Source organism: Anolis carolinensis, chromosome 4, assembly GCF_035594765.1.
Source record: "Anolis carolinensis isolate JA03-04 chromosome 4, rAnoCar3.1.pri, whole genome shotgun sequence".
Classification (NCBI taxonomy): Eukaryota; Metazoa; Chordata; class Lepidosauria; order Squamata; family Dactyloidae; genus Anolis; species Anolis carolinensis.
In genome coordinates this window covers 243,187,770-243,207,415 of record NC_085844.1, presented here as the reverse complement: position 1 = coordinate 243,207,415, position 19,646 = coordinate 243,187,770, and the positions used below count along the sequence as shown (strand labels likewise).

Sequence of the window (19,646 nt, the reverse complement as noted above, 5' to 3'; positions counted from 1 at the left end):
AACCCAAAACATCTGCAGACCCACAGGTTGAGAACCACTTGCCTGCTGCTTCTGATGTGGTGGAAACCCCTATTATGTTGGTGCTTTTGTAAGCTTCAACTAAAATTCAGTTAGCCCTATGTTGGGTTACAGAAATAGAGGTTTACCACCTTCCACACTGTTTCTAAATTCCACATTATAGCTGCTGTGGTTCTAGATAGTTTTTAAGTCACTCCCAAGCCTCTACTAGAGAGCTCCAGTTCTGAACAGCAGCAATAAGGTACTCTGATAGAAAATTCTCAATATATAACCAAACTCCAGGTGCCAAAATTGCATAGGGTGGTGACCATATGGCAGATTTAATTGCATTGCGTGGATAAATATGCCCTCAGTGCTTTCTTGAGGTGACCAGGTGGACCCAAGCTTGATTATCGTGCCATGTCTATGGAAAGAGAAAACAAGCTGCACTCCAGTTTGGGTTAGTTTATGAAGGATGAGCTCATGGAGAGAGACAAGGAGGAGGGAGGATTAGATCGGCTATACATGTAATTACTACAGTAATTAATCGAGTATTCAAGTGCTATAGATTTCTTTCCCTGGAGGGAAATCAACAGAGAGAAATCAATGGTGGCCCATCTATTCTATAGTCCTTCTTGAGAAGCTTTACTCTTTGGGATAAATCCAGTGCAAAATGGGAAGTTGATCTCAACACTTTCATGACATTTCCCACTACAGTACAGATTGCTGGACTTAATAAATACAATCTCCATATCTGCAAGACTGGTACCCCATGGTTTTTATTCTTATTTCTTTCTCACCCCGAGTTTTAACTTAGTGTTCATGTGGCCCGCCCTGGTTTTTATTGCTTTTCTGATTTTGTGCTGTATTATGTATATTATTATCTATTGTATTGTTTAATTGTGTTATGATGTGTTGTTTTATATTTTGTTATATTGTATTGTTGTATTGTATTGTTTTGTTGTATTGTATTGTTCTGGGCATGGCCCCATGTAAGCCGCCCCGAGTCCCCGTTGGGGAGATGGTGGTGGGGTATAAATAAAGTTTTATTATTATTTATTATTATTATACCCATGGTTTCATTATTTATGTCCAACAAAAAATCCCTCTGTAGGTACTTTTTAACTCCTCCAGTATGACTCTTAGGTAGATTTGGTCCATAAATCCTTCATTTCAGTACAGTTTGGTATTATTCTTAGTTTTGCATATCTACCTGAAGTCCAGAAATATATCACTTGCAGATATAGGTATTATACTGTATTATCCCTAAAAAGTAAACTCTATTGATTTAAGTAATGTACTTCATCATACTGACAAAATTGGTAGCCAAGTGCTTCGGTCGTTACAAATATCCTGTGAGAACAGGAAAGGATCACTTGTGAGAACAAGCAATATGAGAGTATAGTCAAGGTGGTAGACGTTATTAATGAGGGAGAATGCACAGGATAAGAGGAAAATGCAACAGTTTGCTTTTGCCTGAGTCTGCTAGGGATTCCACCTTCCTCGCTCCTCAGTGAACTCAATTTGCAGCAGTTTAAGTGAGCTGAAGACAAAAGAGGAATGTAGGTGGAATAAAGAAAACCTGGAGCATTTTAAAAGCAGCAGGAAAAGTGAGATGACGGGGGATTAATTGAGACTGTCCCTGCCAAATTGGTACTATTATAAAGTTTAGGAGTCATTCAGTTGGAGAATCTAGAACTCCTCTACCATGATGACATTTTTTAAAAGTATTTCAAAGATGTGTTGTGGTCAGATGGAGGAGAGTTGAATTTATGAATTCAGCTAGTAGCATTTATAATATTTTATGTAGTTGGGATTGCAGAGCAGATTCTTTGACAGCCAATGTTCCTATGATGGCTAGAAAGAAAAGAGGAGTCATAGGAGAACAGAATCTAGTACAGGGTCAGTATCATTTATAACAAGTACTCGGTACCAATACTATTCTGAATTTTGAATATTTTTTTAATTTTTTTGGGAATACAGTAGAGTCTCACTTATCCAAGCCTCTGGATAATCCAAGCCATTTTTGTAGTCAATGTTTTCAATATATTATGATATTTTGGTGCTAAATTCATAAATACAGTAATTACAACATAACATTACTGCATATTGAACTACTTTTTCTGTCAAATTTGTTGTATAACATGAAGTTTTGGTGCTTAATTTGTAAAATCATAACCTAATTTGATGTTTAATAGGCTTTTCCTTAATCCCTCCTTATTATCCAAGATATTCGCTTATCCAAGCTTCTGCCGGCCCGTTTAGCTTGGATAAGTGAGACTCTACTGTATTTGCATATACATAATCTTGGAGATGGGACCCAAATCTAAACACAAAATTATTCATGTTTGATATGCACCTTGTACCCATAACCTGAAGATAATAATTTTGTGCATGAACAATGTTTCCATACTCCCTCAGTCACAAGCTATGGACAATTTCAGATTTTGGATGTATGGATAAGGGATGCTCAACTTGTTGTACTTTTGAGATGAAGTGCTGTATTTCAACATGAGCTTCTGTGAATATTCTTCCACTTGTTCATATATACTTGATGGAGTACAATATTATAGCCCAGGTATTTAGGTACATATACCTAAATGAGCTAAACAGTTCTCCCAATGCCTCCTGTATGCATTTGAATGCATCCAGGAGACAATCTTGAAGCCCAGGCACACTGACCTGGGACTAAGGTCCATTGACCACGGCAGGACTCGCTTCCAAGTAAACAAGTATGGAATCAAATTGTTAGCCTCCAGGGTGGAAACTATATTAAATCCAAGGCAGGGAATGGCAGAAATGTTGATTATTATATTATGGGTAGCTGTCTCCTACTGGAGTCTCTCTCCCCAACCCCCAGCTCACTTTGCTCAGCTAGTCTCTAATGAGTTTCCTTCTTTTGCCTGGCATCAGCTTGATTTGTAATGTAAATTACCAGGCCCAGCATAGAGACAAGAGCACTGCAGGGTTCTAATTACAATTTTCATTAAGCGCCCGTCTGTTTGGAACGTCCCGAGCAGTTCGGAGGAGCTGCTTTGGGAGCAAGGGGAAATTGGAGCGGCATCACTTAGCTGCAAAGGACAGGAAGGGTCAAGCTTGCCCAGCTGCTTGAGAGAAAAGCAAACGGGATCTCTCTCTCTGCTCCTTCCTAGGCTTGCAGGCAGCATGTCAGAGAAAAATAAGATTGTGTTGATTGATCCCTTCCCCCTTTCAACACCCGCCTAGAGATCCTGCCTCGTGCCCGAATGGTACAGCCATTTGCTTCAGAAATTAGTCTGCTTTTTAATATATTTTTTGGGGGAAAAAAACCCGAGCAATCCATTCTTGACCTAATTAGAGGGATTAGCCATTCCAACTCTGCCTGATACCTGTGAGGGCTGATCGTTGTTCCCATAAATTAACCGACAGGCTTGGCTGAGCAAATATCAGAGTGCACCATGATGGATGGCAGCTTTCGCACTTGTGAAGCCACTCTTGAGTTTGAGTCACATCTGCAGAGCCATGTAATGCAGTTTAAAACGTATATGGTTAGGGTAGACTCATTTAATGCAGTTCAAGGCAGTTAAAATGCATTATATTAGTCTAAAAGGTAAAGATAAAGGTTTCCCCTGACGTTAAGTCCAGTCGTGTCTGACTCTGGGGGTTGGTGCTCATCTCCATTTCTAAGCCAAAGGGCCAGCATTGTCCATAGACACCTCCAAGGTCATGTGGCCGGCATGACTGCATGGAACACCATTACCTTCCCGCTGGAGCGGTACCTATTGATCTACTCACATTTGCATGTTTCGAACTGCTAGGTTGGCAGAAGCTGGAGCTAACAGCGGGCGCTCACTCCGCTCCCCAGGTTTGAACCTGGGACTTTTTGGTCTGCAAGTTTAGCAGCTCAGCGCTTTAACACACTGAGCCACTGGAGGCTCCTTATATGAGTCTACACTGGCCATATAATGCAGCTTCAAACTGTATTATATGGCAGTGTAGATGAGGCCTTAGTTAGAGTCTTAGAGTTATCCAAGGTGGTGGACTCTATCTCCCAAATAGATAGAGAATTTGGATGGTTTTCATCATGCCAAAGACATCAGAGTTTCCAGCTGCCACTGATATCATGTGACTAAGACTGCATCCTGCCCTTTGAAGACCTGGTAAAATACTGGAAACCTGTGAGCATTTCAGAGTTCTTGTTGTTGCAACCTCCCTTAGTCCACCCTATAACATTTTGCAGACATTAAATCTAGGACACATCTGGCCAAACACCTTTAGAGTGTGGTCAAGACGGTAAAGGATCTTGCTTTTGCTCGAACCTTCTAGGAATTATTATTATTATTATTATTATTATTATTATTATTATTATTATTATTATTTACAGTATTTATATTCCACCCTTCTCACCCCGAAGGGGACTCAGGGTGGATCACTTTACACATATAAGGCAAACATTCAATGCCTTAACATAAAACAAAGACAGAGACAATTGCAGCTCCGAGCTGGCCTCGAACTCATGACCTCTTGGCCAGAGTGATTTGTTGCAGCTGGCTGCAGTTGACTGCTCACCAGCATGCGCCACAGCCCGGGCTGAGATCCCATCCTCTCATCTCTTCCGCCCAGTGTTGGGTTAACTGAGCACAAACTCCTTTCACATGTTGAGCGCAGTTTGCAGCAACTGAAATAAGCTGAGCAAATAAAAGGAGGAGAAGAGAGCGAATGGGGCACTTTAGAAGAAGCTGAGAATGTGGGATGGCTGAGGAATAGTCGGTACTCTCCCTGCTGCAAATACCATGCAAATGTTTCACATCAGTCAGAAATATACAACCACTTCTGGAACAGTATTCTGGCTCTAAAACTCATGATGTTGACATGGCTTGGGACAAAGTCATTCATTCATCACACACATGTGAGCGGCCACCAGTCAACTAGTTCTAAAAACGCTATTTAGCTGCTATTTTGAAAGGCAACAGTGCAGAAGAAAGTATGTCACAAAGTATGCTCTGTTCCTGCATCATGCTTCTTAAGAACAGTGATCATCAAAACAATATGTAAAGTTTTCTTTAAAGTCTTACATATGCATTCAGGCATTATATTTCTTCCAGATATTGGGAGAGAAGAGCAGAACAAAAGAACAATTTCATTAGAATTTTTGTGAATCACATCTGCAATGTTTAGAGTGAACATGCCAGATTCTGCTTCAACCATTTATTCATTCAGTGCCATCAGTGCATGTAGTGATTTGCAAAGAACAAAGTGGTAGCTTGACAGGTTTCCTCCCTGAAGGATTTACAATCTAAAATTCAGAAGAAACTACTAAGGAAGACAGACAAATAGAATCAGGTGCATACAGAGAAAAAAATATATATGGGTATTTCTGGCACAGATGATACCATTTTCTTGCATGAGTACAGTAGAGTCTCGCTTATCCAACCTCCACTTATCCAGCGTTCTGTATTATCCAACGCAGTCGGCCTGTTAGTAGTCAATGTTTTTGTAGTCAATGTTTTCAATATATTGCGATATTTTGGTGCTAAATTCGTAAATACAGTAATTACTACATTACGTTACCGTGTATTGCACTACTTTTTCTGTCAATTTGTTGTAAAACATGGTGTTTTGGTGCTTAATTTGTAAAATCATAATGTGATTTAATGTTTAATGGGCTTTTCCTTAATTCCTCTTTATTATCCAACATTTTCACTTATCCAACATTCTGCCGGCTCATTTATGTTGGATAAGTGAGATTCTACTGTACAACTGTCAAAGGTCAGACACCAACTGAGAGCAAAATATAGTTTATTTAAAATAAACTCAAAAACAGCTCAGTAAATCATCAGAGACTTAAAACACTTAATCTTCAGTGTTATTAAGCAGTGAAAATAGGAAAAACGCCAAAAACATGAACTGGCATATAATCCGGATTAACCAGAGATATAATCCGGATTTAATTTAAAGTACTTGAACACAGCCCAAAAGCTCAAAATAGGCTTAAAATGGCAAAACAAACTAAGGTAAACAGCTATGAAGCCACAAAAACTTCCCCAAAACCCAGGAGTACAACAGCGATTCCAAACAGAAGCAAAAACCCAAACCGGGCTAAAAGCTCTTTGCTATGAGCGGTAAAAGCAAGCGAAACTGGAAGACGCTGAGGAGTTAGGGGCAAGCTGCTGCAGAGGCGAAAGCCAAGCCAGGAATTAAAGGAGTGGAGCGTTGTAACGTAGTCGAGCCGGTCTGAAGTCAGGACAAGGAAACAGCGTCAGGATCGGGAACGAAGCCAGCAGTCAGCAACAGTAGACAGCCACGGAGATGGGAACGATGCCAAGCCGAGTTTGGGAGCGAAGAGATAAGCCAAGTCGAGATTCAGTCCAAGGTCCAAAGGGTAAAGTCGTCACAAGAAGGTCCACGTCACAGGATGGCACAAAAAGCCAAGACAACGAAGGCGAACAGCAGCTAATGCAAAATAGTAATAACAGTGCAGTCCAGGAAAACCCACACAATTCCAGCCCTCCGTTGAAGAATAACCCAGATCAAACTTACATCTGTTGCAAAGTCCCAAGCCAGTCTTCAGAATCACATACAGGAAACACAATGGCGCCCAGCAACACCTTGCCACACGCAAAGAATAGTGGCCAAACATCCCCAATTTATTTAGGTTTCCTTGGGCGTTCAAACTTCCAACGCCCTAGGATCAGGTGTCCCAAGTTCCTCATCAGAATCTGAGCTCCAAACAGCCAACGCCCTAGGATCAGGTGTCCCAAACTCCTCATCAGTGGCTGCTTCTAGATGAGACTGAGCGACTTGGAAGGCACTGAACAGACTGTGGTCTGGCACAATGAGATGCAGAGCCAACCTTAAGAAATAGGGCTACAAAGTAGAGTCCACGGCATGCGAATGTGGAGAAGAGCAAATCACAGACCACTGACTACAATGCGGTCCAAGCTCTGCCACATGCACAATAGGGGACCTTCTTGCAGCGACGTCAGAAGCACTCAAAGTGGCCAGCTTCTGGTCAAAAGGAAATTTACTATAATGCCAAGATTTTAAACTTTGTGGGGTTTTTTTTACATTATAGCTGTATTCCCCATTTGCTTCTGACATGATAAATAAATAAATACACCACTGTTTTTATAATGGAAGCTACCCATCCCTGGATTTTGGTATCTACGGGGGTCCTAGAAACCTTAGCAGATATCAGGGACCCATTGTACTTCTATATGGCAGTAAAAATCTACTGATGCTCAGAAGCTTCCCAGAAAAGAAGAGGGCTTTTTGCTTTCTGGCTGTATGGTGTTAAATACAAAAGGGAGTTCAACGGTTGCGCTTAGGGTTTGCATGCAGCCTATGAACTGCTTTTCTTTGCATGCCTTGATCTTGCCTACATGATACATATAATTGATCAGATACAAAGAAATGTTTCTAATGCTTTGAATATGACACTTGCCATCTGCCGTCCTTTTAAAACAAACCATGATTTTTAAAAAAATAATTAAAATATTCTGACCTGTTAATTGGCAGCATCTCTTTACTCAATTAAGATAGTCTAAATCAATTAATCTCACTGGAAGTTGATACAGAGAAACTTTCGATGTCACATGTCTTCTCTTAGTTGAGGATTGATACAGCTGACAGTTCAGCAGAATGAAGAAGAAGCAGTTCTTCACTGTGGATTCAACCAAAAGCAAATGACTGAAATCTCTTTTAGATGTCTTATTCCTTATCAAGATGTTTGGCCATCCTGACCACACTCTGATATTGTTTGGTTGCATGTATTCTGGTTTTCATTGGTAAAGCATTGAATGGGTTGTAACTCTTCTTCTGTTATTAGAATTCAAAGGCATAGACATTTTAGTCAGGAATATCAGTATGCAAAAAGATCATGTAGCTCCTTTGACATTAAATGAGAACAAAGTTGGTAACATACGTTTTCATAAAGTAAGACCTTCATTGGGTATGTATACATGTGCCCTCGGTCTACTACCTGAGATGAATGAAATGAAGTGATACATGTTAGTGCCTTGCTAGTGTTAGCAAACATTTCTATACATCTATATCTCTTTATTTGTAGAGTTGCGATTTACAAATTGTCATCATACCAAAGCGAAGTGCTTCAGGAGCACATAGCTTCAAAACAATGTAATTACAAAACATAATTATATAATGATGAGCTTGAAGATAAACCAAAGCCATGGAGCATTTTAGTGGGTGCAAAACATGGACAGGGATTGATGCAAAGGCAATGAACATCAAATTATATACAAAGCAAAATGAGAAGTAGTGATTGTCGACAATAACATAATTTAGAACGATTAACTAAATGATCCGAAAACACTAAACTCTCTAAGCACTATATCTGTGACAGCAGTTGTAAACAATTGTTGTTTTTGTGGTTTCTATCCATCCTGAAGAATAGGAAGACGTTTCCTTGCAGGATGCCTTTTTTGAAATGGAAACCCATCCGTTGTCTCTGGTTTTATTTCTGTTTGCAATTTTGAATGTCAACAGCCCCGAGGTGTGTAAGCAGGCATCAATTTCCCAGAAAGGAGTCGGACCAAAGCTAATACAGAACGGTGTTTATTTTATTAAAGGGCAGTGCTGACCAAACATATCATGGAGACAAAGTGCCAAGGAGCTCCCTCCTGTTCAATTACTCTCTTGACCTCTAAGGGCCGGAGAGAGATGCTGGGGGTAGAAATGCAAGGCCCTAAGTCAGGTTTCCTTGACAACCTGTGCTAAAAATTAAAAGCAAAAAAGAGATTCATAAACACAACAAGCATTGGGCAATGGGAAGGGATGACCTTAGGCCCTGGGCGGCTTGCGAAGCCAGTTATGGAGGGTGAAATCTTTGGACTTTGCCAAGTGTAAACTGTCTGGTGGTCTTCACATGCAAGAAACACACAGAGAAAGCCAACATTCTCATATATTACAGATTGAATTTCTTCTCCCTCATATCCTCCAGCCATCCTTATTTGGCAGAGACAGTAATGATTATCATCCCACTTTTTCAGCAGTTTTTTAAAATGTCTCACGATGCATCTATAGTAGAATTAATGGCCTATAGAATTGGTGCTTTCACTTCCATGAACCAATGCTATGGAATCCTGGGAGTTGTTGTTTTGTAAGGTCTTTGGCCTTTTCTGCCAATGAGTGTTGGGGCTTCACCAAACCACAAATACCAGGATTCCATAGGATTGAGCCATGGTAGTTCGGGTAGTGTCAAACTGCACCAATTCTTTAGTGTAGATCAGTGGTTCTCAACCTTCCTAATGCCACGATCCCTTAATACAGTTCCTCATGTTGTGAGGAACCATAAAATTATTTTCATTGCTACTTCATAACTGTCATTTTGCTACTGTTATAAATCGTAATGTAAATATCTGATATGCAGATTGTATTTTCATTAACTGGACCAAATTTGGCACAAATACCTGATACTGTACGCCCAAATTTGAATACTGGTGGGGTTGAGGTGGGGGGTTGATTTAGTCATTTGGGAGTTGTAGTTGCTGGGATTTGTGGTTCACCTACAATCAAAGAGAATTCTGAACTCCACCAATAATGGAACTGAATCACACTTGGCACACAAATCTCCCATGACCAACATAGAAATACTGGAAGGGCTTGGTGGGCATTGACCTTGAGTTTTGGAGTTGTAGTTCACCTACATCCAGAGAGCGCTGTGGACTCAAACAATGATGGATCTGGACCAAACTTGGCACAAATACTCAATATGGCCAAATTTGAACATTGGTGGAGTTTGGGGAAAATAGACCTTGATATTTGGGAGTTGTAGTTGCTGGGATTTATACTTCACCTACAATTAAAGAGCCCCTTGAATCCCATCAATGATAGAATTGGGCCAAACTTCCCACAGAGAAGCCCCATGACCAACAGAAAATACTGGTCTTTGGCAAACCCTCTGAACCCGCCTTACGACTCCCACCAGGGGTCCTGACCCCCAGATTAAGAAACACTAGTGTGGATACTCTCTCCTTCTTGCAGTTTCCTCCTTCATCCTCATCTTACTTCAGTTGCTGCAAACTGAATTCAACTGCACTCATTTATCTTATCAGGAGGAGAGGGAAAGAGCAGGTGGGATCTTGTTTCTCCCAGTAGGATCAGGCAAAAGCAATCTGCTGCAGCATTTCCCAGGTTCTGTGTTCTTCTTCATCAATAACTTTAGCAACATTCTGTGGTTGTTTGGCAACACACATCCTGGTTTTCATCTGTGAACTGTTGAGGTTATGGAGTAGCTATGAGTTACTGAGACCCTCATAAGCCAATGCAATATTTATTTATTTATTTCAATTATTTATACCCCGCCCTTCTCACCCGAGGGGACTCAGGGCAGCTTACAAGTGGCAATTGATGTCGTTACACTGTTATACAATGAACTAAAATGTTAAAACAGTTAAAACAGTCATAAAATACAATATACACAGTTTAAAACAATGCAAAGTGCTTATGCCATTCATCCACCAGACCTTATACAAGAGCCTAAATTCAGCCTTAATATGGCTTTTTCCATTTTTGGAAGGTGGGAAGGGATCCAATTTTAAAAAAAATATCCGCACCATAGGCCTTAAAGAGTCTTGAGGTGGGATAGGGTGAAATTCCCCATTATGCTTCCTCATCATGGGCTCTTTTCATCCAAATGCTTTGGCAGGAAGTAAAGGCTAGTGAAAGGCATGGAAAGTTTAGAAGCGTTGTCCTCGCCCCCAGGTTACAAATGGGGCCCACATATGGCTTGGACTATAATGTGTCCGTCCTCCCATGGAAGAGCCCACGTTCACTATGCACAGCTTCCCAGTACTGTAACGTAGTGCCAAAAGCACTAAAGGGGAGAGAGTAACCACCCTTCTCAGCCAAGTGATTTGGAGGAGCATTACATGCCGGGAAAGGCATTATTAGCAAATCCACGGCAGTTGCCATTTTCAGCACAAAGTCAGGAAGTCTCAACTGAAAGTCAGTCCAATTGTATATTTATTTTAATGCTCCTGGGTTCTCCAAAATAATTTGTCAAGCTCGCTCCTGCTAAATCTTGGCACCTGAAGCCTAAGAGCCATTAGTATCCCAAGAAACGGCATCAAGGGACCAATTTTCTCAGCATCTTTCAGAAATCTTCGCACTTTTCAGATGACTGATAAAAGCCCCTGTGTCATTTTAGTTGTGAATCATTTAAAGGAACAGAGGAAGTGCTGAACTGGGGTGAGGAGGGAGGAACTCAACATAAAAGCTCTACAAGGAATATTCCAAACTTTGAGAGTCCACCTTGCTTGCATTTTTTTCCTGAGAATTAGCTCTTCTTAATCCGGCAGTAATTGTTGGAATTTCCCCCCAAAAGAGTTCAGTCAGACAGTGAGTAAGTATGTGAGCTAGAAAGATATATGCATTTCTAGCAAATAACGTTAAGGGGATTTGAGAGTGGAGTAAATTAACATGATGGAAATATAATTGATCTTAGAGATTTTGATAGTAGTGCAAATGCGGTACCTGGTTAAAAATAAATGGGAACATCTCACCAGCATATCAATTCTTCCTTCTGTTTCCTGAGCCTAGTAACTAACATATATATATATATATATATATATATATATATATATATCTCAGAAAGTCTCAGGTTTCACCCAAGAATTACCTGACAAGAGGCAAACTGATGTGGATGATGTGTATACTCAAGTATCAAAGCTTTCTATACAAGTTTCAAGGGTTGCAGTTGTTGTTTTTATTCATATTACTGTCATATTGGTTTTAATTTATGTCAATTCTATAAAAGCCTTCCCAGAGCTCAAGTCATAAACTGGTCTGGTCAGGTCTTGCAAACTCAGGCCCCATCTACACTGCCATATAATCCAGTTTCTGAATACAGATTACCTGATTTGGAGTGGATTATATGGCAGGGTAGACTCATGTAATCCAAAACAGGTAATCTGGATTTAGAAACTGAATTATATGGCAGTGTAAATCCTGCCTCTGAGGTGTGGCTTCCTTGCTTGAATCAACCCAGTTCTCTTGTTTCCCTGATTTGTGTGGACAGCTACTGGAGAATATCATTTGCAATATCTTGACTCTTCATCTTGGCCCTCGAGGCTTGAGCTTCTGTTCATCTGGGCTTATTGATTCAGCATCCAGGGTCTTGAATATTCAAGACAGCCTCTTCTGATGTGGTGCTTCTTTCATTATTTTTGGACTGCAACAGTCAATGTCCATGCTTAGTATAGCAAAAGTCAGTATTGGTTGTGGGTGGAGAGAGCTTCACTCAAAAACAACTGGAGGGCTTTAGGCTGTGTAAGGGGGAGGGGTGCTGACACAGATTTTAGATTTATCGTGTCAGTAGCAAATTGAGGATACAGTTATAATGTATTTAAAAACAAATACTACAAGTCGCTTCTGGTGTGAGAGATCAGCCATCTACAAAGACGTTGCCCAGGGAACACCTGGATCATGTGTTACTATCCTGCAGGGAGGCTTCTCTCATGTTCCCACAGATAAGGACTGGAATCAGGAAGAATATGGCTCAGTTTTAATACCTGCCTGACTTTTGGAGATCCATTTGATTTGGGAAAGGTTTGCAAAAGAATTTGCTTAGTTTCCAGGTCTTTTTTTCCCTTTTGGAATCATCCTGTTGAGTCATAACCATATAGCTGTTGTGTCACCTGAATAAACAGCCTGTTATCCTTGTGAACCTTGGATAGACTTCTTTTTCAAACAAGGATTTTATCATTTTCTACCCTTACTTCCACCATTACCCTCAGTTATTGTTTGCAGAAATACTTTAACATGCCTACTCTAGCCACTTTGCCATTTTCGTACCACAGTTCAGAAAAGACTTCAAGGATCACTGAAATATTATCAAGGCTAGGCATATTCATGCATCAGTGGCATTGCTGTGCAAACAGGAAAACTGGCAGAGAATTTGGCATTCTACGCCAAACCTGACCAAAGACATTTCTGCAAGAACAACAGTTCTCCCTGACCCCAAAAAAGCTGCTTTGTAATACAGGCAAGAGGTACACTGACAAAGAGCTCAGAGGCAGCAAAGGGAACTTGGAGGTGTTTCTTTCTTAAACTACTGTGCTTAGAATATCCCAAACTTTGTAATTTGTCATCCAAAAAAATCTTTCTGAGTTCTGATTGGAGAAGATCATAAATTATACTTGGGTAAAGGCAAACTTTTGACTGAGAAGGAACCATCCAGCCCACCTTCCAAGATGTCCCACTTATGGAATAACAATAAGCAAAAGTCTCTCTCAGTGGGAAGGTCAGGTTGTCACTACAATAGGCAACGTTCTTCTCTTGCATAGAGGATAATATAGCAGATTCCCCACTTTCATGGAGGTTAAGGGTACAGGGCCCCCACGAAAGTGCAAAAACATGAATATAAATGCTGTGGGGGGTTTTTTTACCAGAAAGAACACCTTTCTGAGAATATCTGGTCCCACAGTATAACTCTATAGTTGACTTCCAACTAACTTGTAGCACTTTATCAATGTTTTGAATTCGCAACTTATAGTGTGCACTTTGCTGATCTACTACTACAGCCTCACTGTTTTTAATTCTATATTTTAATAAGTGTTTTTTAATTTTCTGGTTAATGTGTAAATGCTACTACTGGTGCATGTTATTGTTTGTTGATGTATTGTACATTATTATTATTTTGTATCTGATATTTCTGTGAGCCGCCCCGAGTCCCCTTCGGGAGAGATGGAGGCGGGATACAAATAAACAACTTCTTCTTCTTCTTCTTCTTCTTCTTCTTCTTCTTCTTCTTCTTCTTCTTCTTCTTCTTCTTCTTCTTCTTCTTCTTTTATTATGACACAGCAAACAAGATAGATATGCTGGATTTCATATCACAAAATCACAAGTCGAACACTTCCCAAGTGTCTAGGACTGTGTGATGTATTTTCGGATGATGCGCGCAGATCCCAGCAGGGTGGCCTTTTGCAGTTGGCAGATTGTAATTTTGTCAATGTCTATTGTTTCCAAATGCCAGCTGAGATCTTTTGGCACGGCACCCAGTGTGCCGATCACCACCGGGACCACCTGCACTGGTTTCTGCCAGAGTCTTTGAAGTTCAGTCTTGAGGTCCTGATAGCGGCTGAGTTTTTCCTGTTGTTTTTCGTCAATGTGACTGTCACCTGGGATGGCAACATCAATGATCCAAACCTTTTTCTTTTCCACAACTGTGATGTCTGGTGTGTTGTGTTCCAGAACTTTGTCAGTCTGGATTCGGAAGTCCCACAGTATCTTTGCGTGTTCATTTTCCAATACTTTTGCAAGTTTGTGATCCCACCAGTTCTTTGCTGCTGGAAGGTGGTACTTGAGGCATAAGTTCCAATGAATCATTTGAGCCACGTAGTTGTGCCTCTGTAGTCTGTCTGTGCAATTTTCTTACAGCAGCTGAGGAGATGATCAATGGTTTCATCAGTTTCCTTGCACGGTCTGCATTTTGGGTCATCAGCTGATTTTTCGATCTTGACCTTAATTGCATTTGTTCTGATGGCTTGCTCCTGGGCTGCAAGGGTTGTTGTTGTTGTTGTTGTTGTTGTTATTATTATTATTATTATTATTATTATTATTATTATTATTATTATTATTATTCCAGCAGAACTCTCAACCAACTCTTCTCCAGGCTAAACACACCTAATCCCTAAAATGCTCCTCATAGAGTTTGGTTTCCAAAGATCCAGCTTGTCAATACCTTTCTTGATGGAAGTTTTTGGGCACAAGCATCACATTTCTTTAAATTGAGATTTTGTCAAGTTGGAACATCAAGTCCTTATAAATAGAGGCATGTTTGGAGGAGAGAAGGTTGTAAGGTGGAGTAATAGCCATCTTGAAATATCTGATAGGATGTCATGTAGAAAATGGAATAAATTTGTTTTCTGTATCTCCAGAGATTAGAACCAATTACTAGAAAAGAATTCCATCTGAACATTAAGAAGAAGTCCTTGATGATAACAGCTCTTTGACAATGGAATGGGCTGCCTTGAAATGTACTGGACTGTCCTTCATTGGGGGTTGATTTTGATGGATATCTTTCAGGATTGCTTTAGCTGTGTATTAGGGAAGGGGAGTGGACTTGATGGCCCTTGGTCCTTCTAACTGTATGCTTTTTGTTGATCTTTAAGATTCCTTCCAGCTTTATGATTATTCTAGTCTTACTTCCAATATTGAATCTATTTTTTCTGTACCTGCTGTGTTTGTTAGGTCACCTCTACCATGTCTGTGCCTTTCTGTCAGTGATTAAAATGGGACACCAAGTATAACTTCTTCTCACAATATCCTGAAGTCATGGGGTTATCTCTCTGAAACATATACCACTGCAGGGTTTGTTTGCCTAATAGCTAAACTAATATATTAAGGTGCTGGAGCTTTATCTACATTTTTGTTAGGTTTAACACAATAAACAGAACCAATTCAATGCCTGATTGGATAAACTGATTACGGTCATGTGTTTTCTGGCCATCCAACTAGAAGCTAGGATTTCTAAATGTGATTCCAGTATGTGCTTTGATCTTCCTAATGAAAAATTAAGGGCTTAACACATTGCCATGGGCTCTGATGATGCAGAGAAAATTGATTTTGAAATGAATAATAGCCTTTCACAGGTAGGGGAGTTGTTCATGCACTTGCTGCTGTGTTTTCATGTGGGATTGTTGGTGGCATCTGTCGGCTTGCTAATTAAACTGGATGCCTTGGCGTTGAGGAATATAGCTTTCAAAGGTGTCAAAAAGAAAATAAAGAGAGAATAACTGACAAAATCCAATGAAACTGCAGTGAAAATGATCCACTATGAAGTCCTCCTGAACAAGTCAGAACAGGAAAACAGGAGCATCGGGGCTTGGTTATGAACTACCGTGTTTCCCCGAAAATAAGACAGTGTCTTATATTAATTTTTGCTCCCAAAGATGCTCTAGGTCTTATTTTCAGGGGATGTCTTATTTTTCCATGAAGAAAAATTCACATTTATTGTTGGACAAAAAAATGAACATTTATTATATACTGTACAGTAGTTGTCATCATAAACCAGCATAACCAGACAAACTGTGAATCCTACCATGAATTTCTTATAACTACTAATATTTCCATGTACTACAATCTATGGTACATACATTTACTGATCTGGTGTTCTGTTTGGCGGGCATGCTTCCAAACAAAAACTTTGCTAGGTCTTACTTTCAGGGGAGGCCTTATATTTAGCCATTCAGTAAAACCTCTACTAGGTCTTATTTTTTGGGCATGTCTTATTTTAGGGGAAACAGGGTATGATCTGTTGTCCTCACTTGCATTTAAAAACATAAACCACCCAAATGGCTACTATGTTGCTGAAGTAACTACAAGCCTTCCTCCATCCTCTCTAAGAATGGTGGGGCTCAAAAAAAATGGTACAGTACCTGTAGAGAAAATGGGATCAGAAAAATAGGTCCCATCAGATATTTTGGGGCATTGCCTCAAGTAAAGTGGGATTCTCTTTGAAGGAAGCAGAATCCTCAGAGGTTATGAGTTCTGTTGGAAACTAGGCAAGTGTGGTTTTAATATCTATGGAAGGTTCAGGGTTGGAGAAAGAACTCTTGTCTGTTTGAGGCAAGTGTGAATGTTGCAGTTGGCCTTGCAACTTCAAAGCCTGGCTGCTTCTTGCATAGGGGAGTCTTTTGTTGGGAGGTGTTACCTGGCCCTGATTGTTTCATGCCTGGAATCCCCCTATTTTCAGAGTGTTGTTCTTTATTTACTATCCTGATTTTAGAGGGTTTAAAAAAAAAGACTGGTAGCCAGATTTTGTTCATTTTCATGGTTTCCTCCCTTCTGTTGAAATTGCCCACATGCTTGTGGATTTCTATCAGAGCTGCTGCCCCTACTTTCTAAAATTTTGTAGGCTTGTTACTTGAGGCCACAGTCAGCCCTCTGTATCCATAAATTTTATATCCATAGAGTCACAGTGAGAAAATACTGTAATTACTTGATTCTAATGCTCAGCTTTTTTTTTGACTAAATTGCCTTTCCAAAATTAGGGTGTGCATTAGATTCACGTAATATGGGAAATGCTTTTTTGAGTTTCTGGGTTTTGAAATTTGAGGTGTGCATTAGATTCAATGGTGTATTAGACTTGAGTGAATATGGTATTAACCAAAAATGTTCTGAAAAGCAAGCCTTTATTTTGCCATTTTATATATAAGGGATGCCATTTTACTACACCATTGTATATGATGAGATTTGAGCATCCATGGATTTTGGGTCCTGGAACCAAACGCCAGCAGAAAGCAAGGGCTCATTGTATTATTCTTTCCACTGTAGTTCTTCACAAGGAACTTAGAGAGATAAGCACATCCTCTCTTCTTCCCCCTTTCTCTGCCCCTCTATTTATATTCATTCAAAACAAATCCCTGAGCCTGTTTATCTGCAACTTATTAAATATAATCCCATCCTATAAGATGAAAAAGACCTGCAAGACCTAAAAGATCTCTCCCATGTACCCATGAAATGAGCCTGGGAAGGGAGTAGTATTGAAATAAGGACTTCCCATGTAGGTAGCCTTTATATCTTTATAAATCACCCCTTTCTATTAGAAATATTTTTGAATTAATTGGGCACATCATATTTTTCAATTTCTTTACCCCAATTTTTGTCACAGAGTATGATCAAGATTCTTTTCTATAACTAATTGAGAGGACATGGAAAAAGCTAAGCAGAGATTGGAGGGTTGTTGTATGTCTTTCGGGCTGTGTGGCCATGTTCCAGAAGCATTCTCTCCTGACGTTTCGCCCACATCTATGGCAGGCATCCTCAGAGGTTGTGAGGTATGGAGAAAACTAAGCAAAGAGGTTAATATATATCTGTGGAAAGTCTAGGGTGAGAGAGGTCAGTGTGAATGTGTGTAGTTAATCACTTAAATTAGCATTGAAAAGCTTATCTGCTGTCTTCTTCCTGCCTCTGGGGCATCCTTTGTTTAGAGTCGTTAACTGCCCTTGGTTGATTCATGTCTGGAAACCCTCTGTTTTCAGAGTATTGCTTTTTATTTACTGTTCTGATTTTTGAGTTTTGTAATACTGGTAGCCAGATTTTGTTCATTTTCATGGTTTCTTCCTTTCTGTTGAAGTTGTCCACATGCTTGTGGATTTCAATGGCTTCTCTGTGTAGTCTGACATGATAGTTGTTAGAATGGTCCAGCATTCTTGTGTTCTCAAATAGTATTCTGTGTCCAGGCTGGTTCATCAAATGCTCTGCTATGGCTGATTTCTCTGGTTGAATTAGTCTGCAGTGCCTTTCATGTTCTTTGACTCTTGTTTGGGCGCTGCGTTTGGTGGTCCCTATGTAGACTTGTCCACAGCTGCATGGTATCCGGTAGACTCCTGCAGAAGAGAGAGGATCCCTCTTGGCCTTCGCTGACCGTAGCATTTGTTGGATTTATTTACTCACTGCCAGCAGAGATTGCTGGCAGTGAGTAAATAACATTATTTTAGTCTGGCAAGGCCATTAATGCTAATCAAGGTGATTAATTACAACATTCACTCTGGCCTCCAACAGACAAGGGTTCTTTCTCCCACCCTGGACCTTCCACAGATATATAAACCTCCCTTGCTTAGTTTTTCCCCAATATACCTCACAACCTCTGAGGATGCATGCCATAGATGTGGGTGAAACGTCAAGAGAGAATACTTCTGGAACATGGCCATACAGACCAGAAAACACACAACAACCCTGTGATTCCAGCCATGAAAGCCTTCAACAACACATCATTTTAAGAAACAGTGAAAGGCTCTAGCAATGACCATGCTATTTATATTCATTTTCTCCTTCTTCTTTTCCAGCTTGCTGCCTTAGAGAGACAAGTTTTTGATTTCCTGGGATACCAATGGGCTCCAATTCTTGCCAATTTCCTCCACATCATCATTGTTATCCTCGGCCTCTTTGGTACAATCCAGTACAGGCCACGCTACATTGTGGTGGTAAGTAGCAAAGATTTTGGTCACGGATTCGGAGGCTGTAGTCCCATACTTCCTTGTCATGTTGTCCCTTAATTGAGGGCCAGAAAGATAACTATTTTCCAATTTTCACATTCGTTCTCATTGTCCCTTATTGATATTTTGAAAACTTTACTTTATAAGTCTACCTCTGACTAACCAAAACAACCAGTTTCTGAGAAGAATTGAAAAAAATTGTTTTTGACTATTTGGGAGATGCAGAATCCAAAATTATGCCAGGGATAGGATTATGCAAAATCCTGGACCCAAACGTATCTCTCCAAGAATCCTTACCTCACCTTCAATGTACCTTGCGTGTATACTCTGTGTGTGTGTGTGCATGCGTATAATAAACCTTTAACTAAAAGCGGAAAAGCTCCGATTATGGACAAAATTTCCTTTCATCTGCCACTTCTGACAGAGCATGCATAATTTATTTTAATCAGACTGTTTCACTTTATTACACAGGCTTTTGGGTATAAATTAAATTACAATGTTTTTAATAGTACAAGCGCCCGATGCGTTAATTGCCAGACAACAGTGCTATGCCCTATGTTAATGTCTTCTATTAAGTTAACCAGTCATGCTGCACCATCGTTGGTTGCCTTTGCTTCCAGTGAGGAACGCTGGAATTTCCATGGCATTGCTGTGTCCCATATAGATGTGATGGTGGTTGTAACTTGATGGATCGGTCAGAACAGAATCTAC

The 19,646-nt window shown here is 40.1% G+C and overlaps 1 protein-coding gene across 2 annotated transcripts in view; it reads left to right on the top strand.

Moving 5' to 3' along the window:
* The window catches only part of nkain4 (sodium/potassium transporting ATPase interacting 4), a 139,520-nt gene that overhangs the window by 29,099 nt on the left and 90,775 nt on the right, over positions 1–19,646 (top strand). For both annotated transcript variants that reach the window (XM_062979034.1, XM_016993471.2), the window contains exon 2: positions 18,786–18,923. In XM_062979034.1, coding sequence (XP_062835104.1) covers positions 18,786–18,923 — 138 coding nt within the window. The remainder of the gene's footprint in view (positions 1–18,785; positions 18,924–19,646) is intronic.